Below are 16,696 nucleotides of genomic sequence, written 5' to 3' on the forward strand. Positions count from 1 at the left end.
CAAGGGGAAGCAATTTGTGCGGATTGGGTTCTGACAAAAAGTTGCACCCAGCGCACAGGATCCAGCAAAGATGGGTAGTTCAGGCTAGTCTGGGAGCAAGCCAGTCGGCAGCAGTTGCACTGCTTCAACACATGTGAATTTTACTCTCATTTGAACACAATATTCATCAGTCAGATTGAAAAGGAGATCAATGTATTTCATATTCGCGGGTTGGAGAATGAGGGATATGTCATCTCCTGCTGCTTCTGCACACTACATCTTTTCAGTGTGCTGAATACATGGCATGGTACTTCAACATAAGCCAAAGTAGATATATCATTTTGAAAACAAATCCAACCCCCACCAAAAATAGAGGAAATGGACGAGATGTTAAGTGAAGATAAACACACTAAGCACAACATCAGACTCTAGTGTGGCTTATTACCTGGCATCACCACAAATGACCCCTGGGGCTCCATGGCAACCAAACAGGCACTGAGAATTGAGGGGGAGTCTGCAGAAGAGATGCCACACATCCGACACACCTCCTTCAACTGCTTGCTGATTGTCTGCAGCGAACACTCTCCAAGCAGGATGCTCCAGTCTGGAAGAGGGAGAGCAAGAGAGAAAATGCCACCGGAGTCTCTCAGGGGATCGTCTGACACCCAAAAGAGTCCCAGAAGTACTCAACCCAGTACTTATAGGGCAAACTTGCCCACTTGACTGCAACACGGTTACACACCCGTCTGCACAACTCTGCATTCACACACTGGTTCCCTCAGCATCATTCTCTGCTTCATAGTTCTTAAGGGCTCTCTCCTCTCCCCCATGACCCTTTATGCCCTTCCTTATAATCTTTGTTCTGCATGCTCACCGGCTCTCCCCATCCTCCCCCCTTTCTCACCCACCTCCCTTTCAGCCAACAGAAGATGTGGTTCTGTACTACAGGTGAAGACCCCCAGACTTCTTAACTGGGGGTTAAACTGAGCTCAAGACTGTTGTGGCTTAGTGTGGTTTTAATCTGTACTTTCGTGCTGTCATCAAGGGTTATCTTCCAAGTAACGTAATACCAATAAGCAACTTTGTTCCCCAAGCCAGTACCTGTTGCTATGCTTTGCAACCTGTTAAAGACCACGTGCTCAGCGTACCTTTCAACTCCCCATGGCCCAGTCGCCCAAGGCGTCCAATCACAACTCTCCAGGGCAGTGATGTCATCTGGACGATCCCAATACACCATTCCCACAGCTTCTGCAAGCCAATTTTACGGGCCGATACCTTGCACCTCCTTGATCTATGAAGATGAGAGAACAAAAGAATATTTTTGTATTTCAGCAGAGGGTAGCAATAACCTAATTTAAGATGCAAATTCATATGCTCCATCCATGAAGAACTGGAAAGCAGTAGTATAGATTCACACTGAAGAGTATTTCTTCTCACGTGGGCAACCAAACAAGAACTTTGAATGCCATTGGGGTGACTATATGAATTGTCTGTAAACGGAGCCAAACTGCTAGTCCACCTATCAACTGATTCTGTAGTTGGAAGTGAGTGGATGGAAGTAGTTCTATGCCCTCCAACATGAGAGCCTGGTAAAGGCTCTCACCCCTTCTTAGGTGAGAGATGAGAGGGGTGTATTAGATGGCCCAACAGTGATGGGTCATGAGTCCAGTACTGTTCCAGAGGGTATCTTATTTGTGTATGCTTGGCATTGACCCTTCAAATGTGGGTTGCAATATTGTTGAATGTGAGTAGTTTATGTATGGGCGGTTGACAGAGATGATGCTTGAGGTAGTGAATGGTTACAGTGGTTGTGTGAAATGTGTGATGAGAGAGATTGGATGGTTGATTGTGTGTATGTTGCATTGTTTGAAATTTTATATTTATGTGACCTTGTAGTGCTCTCTGATTTTAGATTACGTTTATGCATAAGGATGTTATGCATTTTGCTATGTGAATCATTTGACATGGTTTTATTTACTCATTGTGTGCATAAACTGCTTTGAGATATTTTAGATAGTAAGAAGCCTATAAATGGAAATAATAATAATTAATTAATGCTAATCCTAATGCTAATGCTGCTGCTAATAAATAATAATAATAATAATAATAATAATAATAATAATAATAATAATAATAATACAGTACTGCCTCTCCTGTGGCTAACAGAAGCATTCTAAGATGTCAGGGAAATAAAGGGCTTGTCCAGCCAAGCCAAGCCATCCAAGATCCCCCAAATTGGAAATGCTGCGGATGACTGAAACCTTAAGCGTGCAAAGTGCATGCTCAGCTACTATGTGTAGAACCCAGTTTTCTGCCCTACCTGTTTGGCAAATCGATGTTGACAATGCAGGTTTCCAACAACTCGCCGTGCAGGTCAGTGCAGGAGGCCAGGAGCCACCGCTGGTCGTGAGATAAACAATACCCAACAAAGAGCACATTGTACTTCTGGCTGGCTTCTCCAAAGGTCTCCCCGAGCTCTGTCTGTTTGTCTTTGATGGGTGCCAGGATAAACGGAGGGGAGTACAGCTGAATGGGGCTGGGCCGCTGTAAAAAGAAGAAGACACCATGTAAGATGTTGAAAAAGCTTTTAAGGTCACAGCAGCTCTCTGCTTATGGTATGCCATTTGTCTGAAGCAAGGGATGTGGAGAGGTACCAGCATTGTAACACCTTGAACACTCAAACAGCAAATATCTCAAGATTTTCATCTTAAGGATGACCTGATCCCTACACTCCTCCATGGTCCTCTATGGCTAGAAGCAGTGCATTCAGTGTTGCAGGCCCATGCCTGTGGCACTCACTCCCGTCTCAGATTAGGCAGGCACCCTTCTTGTTGTTAACCTTTGTGTGGTATATTTTTAATTGTAATTTTGTGTACACCACTTAATGATTAAGCAGCGTATCAATCCCTCAAATAAATAAATAAAAACCCATAGCATAGTGGGGCAGCCACTTCATACAAACTTCTCAAAACAAGCTCAGTACATAGGTTTTTTTGTTTGTTTGTTTTTCAGAGCAAGGACAAGTGTTGTGCCCATTCACTCACTCCCTCTTCTCCCCTCTCTCTCATCACAAAATGTAACAAAGTTTTGAATTGAGATGGAGGAGAAATGGCATTTAAACAGATTCGGCTCCGACCCAAGTGAGCATCTTGCATCAAGCATGAGCTTATGCCTCAGCTGCTAGTGCATGGCCTTTGTCCTTTCTCCTCAAATAATTATATGCCAAAGAATACACGAATTACATGTATATATCACGTATAAAAGAGTCAAGCTACGTGAGATACTGCAGTTCTCCAGAATAATTTTATATGCATCTTTTATGGTTATATGCACTGTTGTGGACATCTGTTCTTGTGCTGCTTACTTTAGAAACCCTGAGTGTGTAAGTCAATGGAGGTGCTCATTCTGGACTGAGCAGATTCCACTATGCAACTGATAAATCCTTGGCTCAAGCATTTGACACCACCATTTTTATTTATTACTTTTGCAGTCTTGTTTTGCTTTGCTTTGTTTTGTTTTGTTTTGCACAGTTGGGAGTTCTACTGACCTAAGGGTGATGAGACAATGCATCTGTCTGTTTGCTTCATTCCAAGAGACACGTATTAAGGTATTTAGTAACATGTGAAAAGGAAGCAAATTATCGTTCCGCTTTGAGGCTTCTAAAATTCAGAGTGGTAGGGTTAGGCTGCAAACCCAGCTGTGCAGTTAACCTCCTCAATGCACTGAAACAGCCCCGGTAGCCTTGGAGACTATCGCTGCTCTCAGTTTCTCAAGCACCAATTCAACGCAACTGCCGCATCCTCCTCTGCCTGCTTCTTGCAATAACTTGGGCAACAAGACAGCAATTAGATACTTTAGGCCAAGTACCGGGTTCCGTTTCAGCTTTCCGGGGCGGGGCTGGTTATTGTGTGTGTTTGTTAGAGCACTCACCTCCGGGTTCTTGAGAATCATCTCAATGTTGGCTGCCGGCCCAAAGCCGGTCAGGGATTTGATGTGGATCTGTGTGGGCAGCGGTTGCCTGCACTGGCAGTAGACAGAGAATGCCAGAGACTTCAAGTGCTGAATGTAAAAGAGTTGCTCATCCTTCATGGTCTGCAGCATGTATTGGCAAGGCACAATCTAGAGTGCGATAGACAGAGGAACCAAGTCAGGATTATAAGGCTCATCTTAGGACCCGTTTGCATGTTTAATATTTAAGGGGCACCCATAAAATGTTTTTTTGCCCGTATACACAAAAGTGAAGGCAAGCAAGAAACCTGATGATTTTTAAACTGTTTTGGAGGTTGTAGCTTTTTGAGAGTAGAAAACTTGGGACACGCTGTTCCCTTAATGTGTGAAGCAATCACTGTTATTCTGCCCGTTCTTCAACATGAGCCATTTGCCGCAGGCTGGGGTGAGCTGAGTGAATTCACACAAACTGATGCCATTTCAATGGCCTGGAGAGAACCTGCTATCAATAATATTCGAGTCCCATTATGCCACTGCTTAGTCATCTAGAAGCAATTTTCATGTGTGTGTCTGATGTACTTCAACTCCATAGCCTTCAAGAGAACCTCTGACACCCAAGTACTTCTCAGAAAAGCTATGTTTTAAGCCAGGCTCTCAAAAACAGCAGCTGCAGTAGGAAACCTGCTCCTTGGCTGTCTGACTTCACAAAGATAGGAACTCAAGAGGATGGGATATTCTTTCACCCAGAATTGAGGCTTCCATATAGAAAGATGGCTATCAGGTAGAAAAGGTCCCTGATAGGCTAACTCAGGCATCCCCAAACTTCGGCCCTCCAGATGTTTTGGACTACAATTCCCATCATCCCTGACCACTGGTCCTGTTAGGTAGGGATCATGGGAGTTGTAGGCCAAAACATCTGGAGGGCCGCAGTTTGGGGATGCCTGGTCTAACTCTATCTAGTTGGAGGCGGAAGAGGAGAAGACAGAGAGGGAAGAAAGAGCTGGAGGGCCACACTTTTCCCATCCTTTGGACTCCCTGGAAAACTGAACAAGCCTGTTGTACCTGGAACCGGGTGTGGAGAGTGTGGCTGAATGGGATACAGCTGTGGGCCTGCCCATAAAAAGCAAGTCTAGAGTGATAGACTAGTCTCGTTGTGAGAGTTTTGGGGATCCTGGGTGAGAACCCAGAGGCTGAGAGGGAGGGTGTGTCAGAAGGAAAATGAACTGATCTCTCTCTCTCTCTCTCTCTCTCTCTCTCTCTCTCTCTCTCTCTCTCTCTCTCTCTCTCTCTCTCTCTCTCTCTCTGTGTGTGTGTGTCTGTCTGTCTGTCTCTCTCTCTCTCTCTCTCTCTCTCTCTCTGTGTGTGTGTGTGTGTCTGTCTATCTGTCTAAATATAATTTTGTATTCATGTAGCATTTTTATACGTAACTCTCTATGTTTGCAATATTTTTGTTTAAGTTGTCTGTTGCTGCTTCAGTTTTCTGTCCACCGTTTGGAGAAATTTTTAATGTATTGAGTGGTATAGAAATGCTGTAAATAAAATAAATACACGGAGGCAATCCCCCCCCCCCATGGGTAAGTGTTCCATAGTATGAGCTGCACTTCCTGTTAATACTCCAGATAGAGGTTTACTTTGTCATCTGCTGTTTGTGAGAATTAAACCTCAGACTCACCTGCACTTTCTGGAGGTCAAGATCTTTACAGAATAAACACTGAACTAATTGTGTGTAGTAATCAAAGGGCTCCAGGCAGAGGGCCTTCTTGGCAGTGGCACCCTCCCTGTAGAACACCCTCCCATCAGATGTCAGGGAGATAAAGAATGACACAACTTTTAGAAAACATCAAAAGACAGCCCTGTTCAGGGAAGCTTTTAATGTCTGACAACTTAGTATTTTTTATATTTTGCTGGAAGCTGCCCAGAGCAGCCAGATGGGTGGGGTATAACATCATCATCATCATCATCACTACTCCTGGGTACGGTAGACTCATCACACATTTAACGTGTGCCTAACGGCCACTGCCAATTTTCTCCCATGATTTTTGTGCTTTATCTTGCTACAGAGCTAGCAAAAATCTGCTACGGTCTTCCAACACAGCTACATTCACAAAGCAAATGAGATTAAATCAAGATCTTAATTTGAATGGCTCTGCAGGATGTCCTGTGCAGGTGTCCTATGAGATATTTGCTACAAGGAGTATGTGATGTACCCTGCCCTACATAAATTTAATTTCTGCTCCCAAGCCACAATAAACCCACAAAAAGACACGTTGCTCTAAAAACGTTTGCACAAAGTGTGCTGTCCGGAAGAATCTTGAAGAAGAGAATGTGCTATATTCAATATGTCATACTGTGTTCTATTTAGAGCTCTGATTTCCACTGGCAAAAGGCCATGTACTTACAAACCAAACTATAGGTCCGTGGATATAAGCAAGGCACATAATGAGCTGGCAAGAGCACCATTTGGCTCAAAACCTAAGAAGCAAACCGGTCTCTCTCTAAGTGGCCTGGCCCCAGGACACATGAGGGACCTCCTCCTTTATCACCCTCCTTGCTTCCAAAGATCAGGAGGAGAGGCGATTCTCTGTGTCCCCTCTGAGTGTGGCGGCACTGTTGAAGATGACTAGGAACAGAGTTTCTGTGGTTGCACCAATTCTGTGGAATATATTGCCCCATAAAGCACAGATAGCCCTCTCTCTGGCTGTCTTTTGGCGACCAATGAACGTTTTTTGCCTGCTAAACTTGTGATCTCTGCTGCCGAGGTTGCTTTTAAATGGGTTTTAGTGGCTAGAAGGGCCCACTATAAAATATTCTATATAAATATATAAGTTACCTGGAGAATGAAAGAATTCCTCATATTTTCAGGCAAGTTGTCCAGCATCTCTGTGTAACACCGCATCAAGCTCAAGAGCCAGAAGTTGGCAGAGGTGGATTCCTCCTCGGCAGTGTAGGTGAAAGGATCCACCATATAGATGACGACAGCCGGAGGGTAGACATGGCTATCTGCCGACTCGGGTTCCGTTGGAATTCCTATCCTCTCCCTCTCTGCAGAACTAGAAAAGAACAGGGTGTTAAGTGCTGATTTAAAACATCTTCAGTAAAGAGATTACACACATGGGAGGCTATGGAAAAGAGGTATAGGGGGAAAGGAAGGGGGAGGCCCTGAAGCAGCCTGAGAAAAGAGGACCAGCTTGCTCCAAAGGCACAGAAAAAGCGAATTATCAAGAGACAGCAGCTTAGTGCTACAAGGTTACCTTGGCCTATCCCAAAGCCTAAGCGTTGGTTGCAGCAGAACACAGGCTTAGCTGTGGTTCCTGCAAAGTAGGGAGTTGGGACTAAACGACCCTTTGGGTCCCTTCCAATTCAATGATTCTACACAGAGTTATGCCTCCTTAAACCCTCTAACAAAGAGTTCTCAGGGCAAATATTTTAGTTTGGGGCAATCCCATCCATGTTGACGTATTCTGATTTGGTTTAACAGTGCTACTCTTTCCAGTAGCACCTTAGAGACCAACTACGTTTGTTATTGGTATGAGCTTTCGTGTGCAGATATCTGAAGAAGTGTGCACGCACACGAAAGCTCATACCAATAACAAACTTAGTTGGTCTCTAAGGTGCTACTGGAAGGAATTTTTAAATTTTGTTTCAACTGCAGCAGACCAACACGGCTACCTACCTGTAACTAGTGCTACTCTTGTGTTTGAATTTATAGATTCCATCTGCCTTGGGACCTTTGGGTGAAAGGATTTGGACTAGAAATGTTGGAAAGCAAACCAGCTGAAATCAATTGACTTAAGCAGTCTTAATGCTGCATTCAAGATTGTCAGCAGAGCATCAGAAAGAAAAATCACCAGTCATCGTACAGTATGCAGGGATAAACTACAGAACATTAGACATACACAGAGAGAGAAAGAGAGATAAAAAAACCCTGCTTTGAATGCTCACTGGACCTACCTTTCCTGTCCTTCTTGCTGCTGTTGAGATGAATTATGCCCTGTCTCTGCATCTCCTCCAGAGACTGTGCTTCCTTGGGGTCTCTCCGTAGAATTTACACCAAGAATTGGGTTTTGACCTTGAGGTAGGCCACCGCTGAACCCTGAAGAGGAGGTAGTGCTTGTCTGGTTAATACTGGGCACTGAGGAGGATGCTGACAGCTGTGGCACTGTGGATCCAGAGGTTGAACTGTTGCCTCCTGGGAGGCTTGTGGTCCCTCCATTGGGTGTGGGGGTGAAAGAACTGCCAGTTGGGGGAGCCCCAGACGCAGCGAGGCAGGCCGAATTTGGAGGAATTGGTGCAGAATTCCCAGATAGTGTTTGTTCCTGGCTTGGTGGTGGTGCTGGTGCTGTCTGGTGTTTAGGTGGCACCAGCAGGCTGCTGTCAAGTTGCAAAGTTGCTAAGTAAGGTGCTGAAAGAAAACAAAGATGCAAAGATGTTAAAAATCATGACTGAGAAAAAGGCAGTCTGAAGGGCAAGCCTTGGCAACAGCAAAAAGGGAAAAAAGAAAAAAAAAGCACCACAAAGTCTAGGCTTTCAAAACAAGAGTCAGGCAGGCAGACAGAATTATTTCCTTGATAAGGACTTTACTGACTGGGAGTCAAGTGGCACTGCAGAGTCCCTGCAGTGTGACAAGTGGGAGGAAAGGGAAATCATGAACTTTCCTTTTTATTGCTAGTTCTGGAAGCCCAAGGAGTACAGATGTATATATCCAATTTTGCAAAATGTCCTGGGAACAGGCTGTTTACATTACTGACAGGTTTCACTGGTACGTGCTTAACTGAGGATTCAGCATATGAATTCCAATCCTGGAAGTTGTTCTGGAGTTCTGCTGGGAAGGACAGGTCTCATCCATTACTCAATGGACCAAATAAGGTGCTGGGACTTCTCACAAACTGGTGTGCAGGATGCTCCCCACACTGGCCAGGGAATGATCGCTCCCCTTCCTCCTTCACACACAAGTAGATCAGACCTCCCTTTTGATTTGAGGTTATGTATTAGTAGTTGTTGTTGTTGTTTAGTTGTTTAGTCGTGTCCGACTCTTTGTGACCCCGTGGACCATAGCACGCCAGGCACTCCTGTCTTCCACTATCTCCCGCAGTTTGGTCAAACTCATGTTCGTATGTATTAGTAGAAAGCTGTTTTTCCTTGCCCCCCCCCATTTTAAAGTTAACACCGTAGGCCAGGGGTCCCCAGATTTACCGTGCAGCGGGCCGGAGGGCGGGGGAGTGAGCGCCCGTGCGCATGCGCACACGCACACGGTCGGGAAAAAATCGCCGAAAATCGCTTGTGCGCATGTGTATGGGCCTCCCCCACCCCGGAAGTGCATCGGAAATGACCTCTTCTGGGTCGGGAGAGGCCCATACGCATGCGCACAAAGGATTTTCGGCAATTTTTTGCCGATTTTTAAGATCGTCGCCGCGCCGCGCACCGTAAGAGCGGGCGGCGGCAGCGGGCGGCGGGGGCCGTCGCGGGCCGGATTGGGAGGCCGATTGGGCCGCATCCGGCCCGGGAGCCGTAGTTTGGGAACCCCTGCCGTAGGCCATCCCAGGTCTTGGGGATAGAGTGGAACGTAAGTTGCATGGTTCTGAACCTGTATCTTACTGAAGGAAGGAGCAATGGTAGAGGGCATCTGCTTAGAAGGTTGTATCTCCTGATTATCTCAAGGCAGGGACATGTTGATTTGTATACGCTTCCTCCTTTCTGGCTTGTCTATGACTAAGCTTAGGACAGAGTAGTGTTTCCTTAGCAGTAACAGAGAATTAGAGAAGGCTACAGCTGGACCACATAGGAGAAAGCCAGAGAATGCCAATTCTTTCCACTATATGCCCCAGAAAATATAGTGTGCTAGTCATAACTATTTGATCGGATGTCACATCCAGCAGCCATGACCTTGACCTCATGAACCATCACGTACATCAGTTTTTCAGCCAATACTCAACCAATTCAGAACAAAGTATGAGCAGTAAAAAAAGTCAGGCTGGTTGGAAAAACAGGGTATACCTGCCAAGGTTAAGCAACAACAAGAAAATCACCCCAACACAAGCCCAGGGAGAGAAATGTATAAATAAATAATTCTTAGCCATGAGAACTAGGCTAAATATAGAAGGAGAGGTGTTACCCTCATGTCTGTTTATATGCTTCCCAGAAGCACGTGGATGACCACTCTTGGGAAGAGGACGCTGAACTAGATGGACCTTTAGAGTTCAGTCCATCAAAACTGTCCTCCTGCTCTTGGCTACCTATGCAACCTTTAGGACAGGGAGCGCCATTGAGAGAATGTAAAGTGTCTGGGCTTTGAAGTTGAAGAGCCCAGCTGAAATGAATCGCCTCCGACCTACTCTGTCTCTTACCTAGGTGGTGACGACAGACTTGCGCATAAAGTTTGAGCCTGGAATGATTGTCACAGTCTTCATTGCCCCAGGGTGGGTTAAACCAGTCACTCACAAGCTCATCTGTCAGCTTCTGGGCTACGGTCTTTCCCACTTGCATGATCCCATCATGCAACACTTTACAGATTGGTTTATGTTGACCAAGTCGACACATCTGGAGACATAAAGAGGAAAACTTATTGTAGTAGTGCAATACATATTCACAAATCACAGATCTAGTTCTAGAAATCTTCAGAGGTCTGAACATGCATCCCCAATCCAGCATTTATTTATTTATTTAAAAAATGGGATGCTCCCACAGGTAAAGCATAAATGAAACAAAAAGTCCATCTCTCACTCTATTTCAACTGGCTCACAATTAAGCCTAAAGGACAGAAAAGAAGAATCCAAGTTTACCCAAGTGCAATTTATTTCAATGCCAGTGTTCTTACCTCCCATGACTTTCAGTGGAACTCAAGCACTCTGAGCTCTCTTGGGATATCACAGTAAAACAGTGAGCAATTGCAACAGAAGCTTTCCTGCTCCACAATATTTGCAATTGTGGAAATTGCGAAAGTCTCTATTTCTGTTACCCACCCTGACTTGTTGCTTAAGCATTACTGCATCCTAGTGGATAATTAAAGTATTACCACTGACTTGGACTGGAAATACCCTATTAAAAAAAATAGGTGTGTGCCTCTGAGAATAAACAGAAAATGAAATGGACTGACATTGTCACACAATAACAGGGCTTTCCAAAAAATAAAATAAAACCAACAAAAGCAATTGCATATAATCCAAATGTGCCAATTTTTCAAAGAATTGTAGGTATTTTTCCTTACCTCATGATCCCCCTGGTGTGCTAGGCTAAGAAGAAAGGTTTGTATACTCCAAAGAACACCCCCTCCACCCCCGGATATGACACTAATTTTCTGCTTCTTTGAGAATCTGATGTATCAGAATCAGAAGAATCTTTATTTGCATCAGCCACTAGCCATAGCAATAAAATAAAAAGAAGTGTACTGAAGATAGAGGCAAAAACTTAACTATACAAAATACACCAATAATGAAATAATAGATCTTATTCTAATTGCCCCTGCTAAAATTGCAGTTTTTGCTGTCACCTGGTTATCTTGAAGAGAGAATCTGATGCTTTAAAGCAGACTTTGCCAACCTGCTGCCCTCTGGATGTTTTTAATCGACAACTCCCATGAGCAGGGCCATAGTTAGGGGGGGTGAGGTGGGCCCCCACCAGGGGCGCAAGCGAGGGGTCCCCGCAAAATCGGATACAAATATGTTCATATATATGTCTATAAATAAAAATATCATCACCTCATAAGAAAATCTTTTAAATAGAGGGTGAATTGAATGGGGGGGGTTGGAGGAGAGGCGGAAAGAAGAGCTAATTTGTCAGTGGCTAGGGGAAACAGTTCTGCCAGGGGCACAGGATCACCTAGCTACGGCTCTGCCCATGAGCCGCAGCAAGCTTGTGCTTGCTAGAGCTGATGGGAGTCTCAAACTAAAACCAGTGCAGAAGGGACCAGGTTGGCAAAGGCTGCTTTAATGCAATTATTGCCTTTAGCCCTCCCATGCTGCTCAAGCTATGCCATTTTCCCAATAATAGATGTTGATGGTGTAATCCGTTGGGGCACAAATGAAAAACAAAAGACGAGGACTGCTGTTTGCTAGAATTTCGGTCACTGACACCTGCTTTTTTATTGGGGGGGGGCGCAAGGGCACAGAGTCCTAATAAACCTTACGAAACTCCCTCTTGCTCACCAACCTCATATACGGCGCTCAAGTCCCTGAAGAAAGTTTTGGCTCCATCAAGCAAGGCCTCGTTTTCTGGACACACCACGATATAGGCAACATCCCGGTGGCCTCCGTATGGGTCCAGCAGCAGCCTCTCCCAGAATGGCAAGGAGAAGGGAGAGATTGTCAGGAAGTCCTTGTCATAGCTGACCAGCAAAGTGGGGATTGGAAGAGGCTCGGGAGACTCCTCTGAACCTGAATCAACAGGGAAGGAAGTGTCAGAGGACTCAAACAGCTGCCACAGACACCACAGGCTGAGGTTTGACAGGCTTTCCAAGACTAGCTTTTGATGCAAAAAGTACCATATTGCTCCAGACACCTCCCATGGAGCCACTTCCTCCACTGAAAGGTTACCGGAAATGCCTTGCAATCAAGCAATAATGGTTTTGCTGCTGTGAAAACCACAGCCAGCACAATGACTGTTGGGTGTGAATGGTGCATGCAACGCAGCTGGCATGGCACCTACTGGATAAGACATCCCACATCTGCCATTTTTAAATCTAGAAAGCTATGGTCTCTTGCACCAGCACAAAGAAATAAAAGTATGGGTGTGTTTGCTGTACCATAGGTTCCCCGTCCTGCCATTTTATGGAACTGCTGCCAGGTGAGGGGTCCTTGGACATGCTGGATGTTTTCCCAGGTCCTGCCAGTCCGCTTCTTCTGGATGGCATCTTGGAGGAAAGGCTGGAGAGACAGAAGCATGCGTACTACGTCCTGGGAGGAGAGCATGCTGATGTCTAGAACTGAAAAACAACAACAAAGCAGCTAGACTCAAGAATACAGTGACAGGGAATGGTTCAATTCCCTTGCTTTATAATCATCATCATCATCACCACCACCACAGAGTATCCTACTTTTTTTATCCATCAATATATTAATAGTAGTTTCAAAATTCCAAGGAATTCTGTTTCATCTTTCTGGTGGTATCCAATACTATACTCTGATCTTGATAATGATACTTTGGTTGGTTCTCTAGAAGCCTCACCCAAAAGATCATCTTACAGAAGGTGCACATATGCCACAGTTCTGAGATGTGAACATACAGCTTTTACGCATTCTGCAATTTGCAAGACACTTGAAACCCTTGTGTGACTTTCAAAAAGTAGTTTGAAGTTGAAAAAGAATGAGAGCTCCACTGGGCATAGCCCCTTGTCCACATGTTAAGAGGCTCTGCAGAATATCACATCCATGACCTACATGCTTCCAGTGGCTGCCGAGTCTTGTTAAAATAAGTGGAGTTCAGTAAACAGCATACAAGCACTTGAAACATACACAGCATAATATTGTAGAGCATCATACATTCTAAATGACACTCAATCATTCAAGTGTCATTGGTGATAGAGACAAAATGTCAACAGCCATGCATAAAAGAGAGGTTATCAGCAGGCTCTGGGTAAGTACAGAAGTATGGAGAACCCACTTTAAAAGTGTTCAGAATATTGACTGACAATTGGGCCAGGAATGAAAACCAGGAGGAGGAATGGAGTTTCCGGAAATGGGGGAGGACAAGACACATGGACACAAAAAAGGTACACAACATCACATCATTGTACAGGTAGGTCAATTGGGAAAGTGTTTAAAATGTCCCCAGGGATGGATGTTAGAACTGCTAATAGAAATAAATAAATGAAGAATTTTAATGTAACTGAAATTGGCTACCAGTGTGTTCAGCTTACCTGCAAAAGCAATCCCTAAGCAGTCCAATGACAAATGAAGTTGGCATAGAATGCTGACTGCTGTAGGTCAGCATCAGGGAAGGGCAAAATGAATTGAGAAGTTATAACCCTGAATAGAAGCACTCCACACTGCAACATTTTGTTGCAGTGCCCTGCTTGTGCAGAAGAATATTGTATCATATCAGAATCTGAAATGAACAGCAGTAAAGGGCTAATGAACAAACCCAGGAAACTTCAGAAGCTTCTCATGCCAGGTCAGTATATTTGTTCATTTAGCTCAGCAATGTCTACTCTGACTGGCAGCCACTCTCGGTCTGAGGCAACAAAGGGCCCCCGTCATTTTTCCGTTATGTGATCTTTTTAACTGGGACCTTCCATATGCAAAACATGCATTTTACCTCTGAGCTACCACTTCTCTCTCTTTCTCTGAATTATTAAATTTTGTCTGGCCAACAAATAGGACTGTGCAGGGTGGCCAGGGGTTGAAAGAGGGTCAAAAAGTAAATTTACAAGATCATGGGTATGTTCACCTCCATTGCCAGTGAGGAATCTCTGTATTTAATTAGATGATCTGACAATACAACAATTTTACATTTTAAGATTCCTCATAATGGTGACCGATGATTTATAAGTGTTGATTGTATATTGATATTTGTTGACTTTATTTAGTTTGCACTCCCAAGAATTTGCGGTTCGGGTTGAAGGCAAATTAAAAGCTCATCAAGGAGTGATGTGCTGTGATTCCTGCATTGTGGGAGGTTGGACTACACGCCCCTTTGGGTCCCTTCCAATCAGAGCCAGTCTGCCCATGAGGTAAGGTGAGACAGCTGCCTCAGGGCGCCAGGGTCCAGACAGCTGGGAGGGGGAGCAGATCCAGCCTCAGAGGAACACTACACTCACTGCCACTGCCTCCTCCACTGGGTGCCCAATGCACTCTGCCACTGTGCACTCACCCGAGTGACCAGTGCTGCTGCTAGGCAGCAGTTGGCAGGTGCAAGACAGTGGGCACATGGTGGGTGGGCATGCAGCAGAGGTGGCAGCGATGGGGGGCGGCATTTCTGCTTTGCCGCTAGCAGCAAAAATGTCCCGGGCTGGCTCTGCTTCCAACTGTACAATTCTATGAGTTGGTGAACTCAGAAGTTTGAGAAACCAACCCTGTGAACCACCCTTATACTGAAATGAAGTTGACAACAACAATAAAAATAAAATAAGTAACCATAGCACCCAGAAGTGTTTTCCAAAAGACCGAAAAGAGAAGCAAAATCTCACCGTTGCTGTGAGGCCAAGAGTGAACTGTCGCGCTTCTGACTAGAGCTTCATCCACTTTCCCACCCGTGGGGTTATCCACATACTGCCTGCCTTGCTCCAGAGCGTTGAAGCACTCGATCCAGGAGTCGTTGCTCTCTGCCTGAACTCTGTCGTAACTCCAGTTTGTGTAAGAGAGCGACTGCCTGCTAGTGGCGGACATGTAGTCCAAGCAGCTCAGAGAGGTGAAAGGCTGGGTGTGCTGATTCTGGAGGAGGAGGAGGAGGCTTACTGGGGGCTCCTGGGCCCTTTTGGACCCCTCTCCCAGCTGAGGAATCAAGGTGGTCTGACACATCATCAATCTCCTCTCTGCCACCTGGCCAATGTCTGAAGTCCTGCCAAAAATATCCAGTTCATCCTCGATGAACAGCCCAGAGTTGTACCCTAGCTTGCGGTTCATAATTGCACTGAATCCACAAGTGCACCGATACTGGTCCTCGTTCGATGAATCCGGGATGTACAGCCCAACGTCGGCACCTTTGATATTCATGTTGCACGCGCAGATGCAGCAGCTGTCGAAGTTGCTGTCTTTGAAGATGTTCAGCACGGAGTCTGAAAGGATGAGTGTGACATACAGGCTGTGGGCTTCCAGGATTGGCTGCACTGTGGCCGGCTCCACGGAATTGAGAGGCCGGGTTGTGGAAGGCGTCGAGGCTGGCGAACCTTGATCCGTGCTGTCGTACTTGACGGATCCTTGCCCGCTGGCAGTGCCCCCACCTCTAGGAGTCCTTGGGGTCCTGGGTGTGCGTGGCGTAGGGACAGAAAAACGAGGAGTGGCCGGGGAAGGCAATACTCCCGCCCCACTGTTGCTAGCCGGGGCAGCGCTGTTTAGCGTCACCGGAGTGCTCATCTGGGGAGTGTTCATCTGAATGTAGTCTTGATCGGCCAGGCTCCCAACACTGGGGATGTTGCTAAGAGCAGATAAGGGGAAACAGGGAAGAGTTATCAGGCTGCGTTTATGGTTTCTTCACACAACTTTCATCTAAATGGGAAGTGGTTACAGAGATCTGCCTTTTTAAGTCTTATCCATAGCATGCCACGAGAGATCTTGTCAACAACCAGGTTAAGAAGCTTTCTGATACGGCACAGGAAAGAGACTAAACAAAAAAATACACCAAGCTTTACCAAAAAAAATGCATCTACCAAGTGGCTGGAGTCAGGTCACTATTAGCAGTGCAACAGCTTTGAAGGAAAACAGATTGCTAAATAAATAAAGACAGCCACATGTGCACAAAAGAAATGCTAAACAGGTATAGGAATAACAGCACTTAAATTGCTTACTTCTGAATATGGATCTTATATTTTAACTGATTTATACCTACTTCACCTAATCCTGGGTAAATTTCATGAACTGTTGAAATTCAGATCTCTGCTTGCAAACTAGCCTTTGGGTTTGCGGCCTGCTTGTGCCACAACTGGAAGAGCCCAACACTTGTATTCACATTATTCAAAACTGCACAATTATTTCTCATATTTCTGTCATCAGGAAACGGCCTTCCATTTCACCAAGAAGCTACTTTTAGATGACACATACACAACTCCTGCCATGGAATCGCACAGTAAGGGCAACATGGATGCAGATCTCCACAGTTGTTCCTACTTACCGTTGCTAAT

The 16,696-nt window shown here is 45.3% G+C and overlaps 1 protein-coding gene across 1 annotated transcript in view; it reads right to left on the reverse strand.

Moving 5' to 3' along the window:
* Positions 1 to 16,696, reverse strand: part of MED13L (mediator complex subunit 13L) — a 171,624-nt gene that overhangs the window by 18,433 nt on the left and 136,495 nt on the right. Inside the window, exons 17-26 of the mRNA XM_035098346.2 lie at positions 15,047 to 15,993; positions 12,665 to 12,844; positions 12,073 to 12,296; positions 10,272 to 10,464; positions 7,879 to 8,329; positions 6,758 to 6,977; positions 3,910 to 4,098; positions 2,300 to 2,523; positions 1,128 to 1,270; positions 425 to 583 (exon numbers count right to left, since the gene is read on the reverse strand). Of these exons, the coding sequence (XP_034954237.2) occupies positions 425 to 583; positions 1,128 to 1,270; positions 2,300 to 2,523; positions 3,910 to 4,098; positions 6,758 to 6,977; positions 7,879 to 8,329; positions 10,272 to 10,464; positions 12,073 to 12,296; positions 12,665 to 12,844; positions 15,047 to 15,993 (2,930 nt within the window). The remainder of the gene's footprint in view (positions 1 to 424; positions 584 to 1,127; positions 1,271 to 2,299; positions 2,524 to 3,909; positions 4,099 to 6,757; positions 6,978 to 7,878; positions 8,330 to 10,271; positions 10,465 to 12,072; positions 12,297 to 12,664; positions 12,845 to 15,046; positions 15,994 to 16,696) is intronic.

The sequence above is a fragment of the Zootoca vivipara genome, chromosome 17 (assembly GCF_963506605.1).
Source record: "Zootoca vivipara chromosome 17, rZooViv1.1, whole genome shotgun sequence".
Taxonomy (NCBI): Eukaryota; Metazoa; Chordata; class Lepidosauria; order Squamata; family Lacertidae; genus Zootoca; species Zootoca vivipara.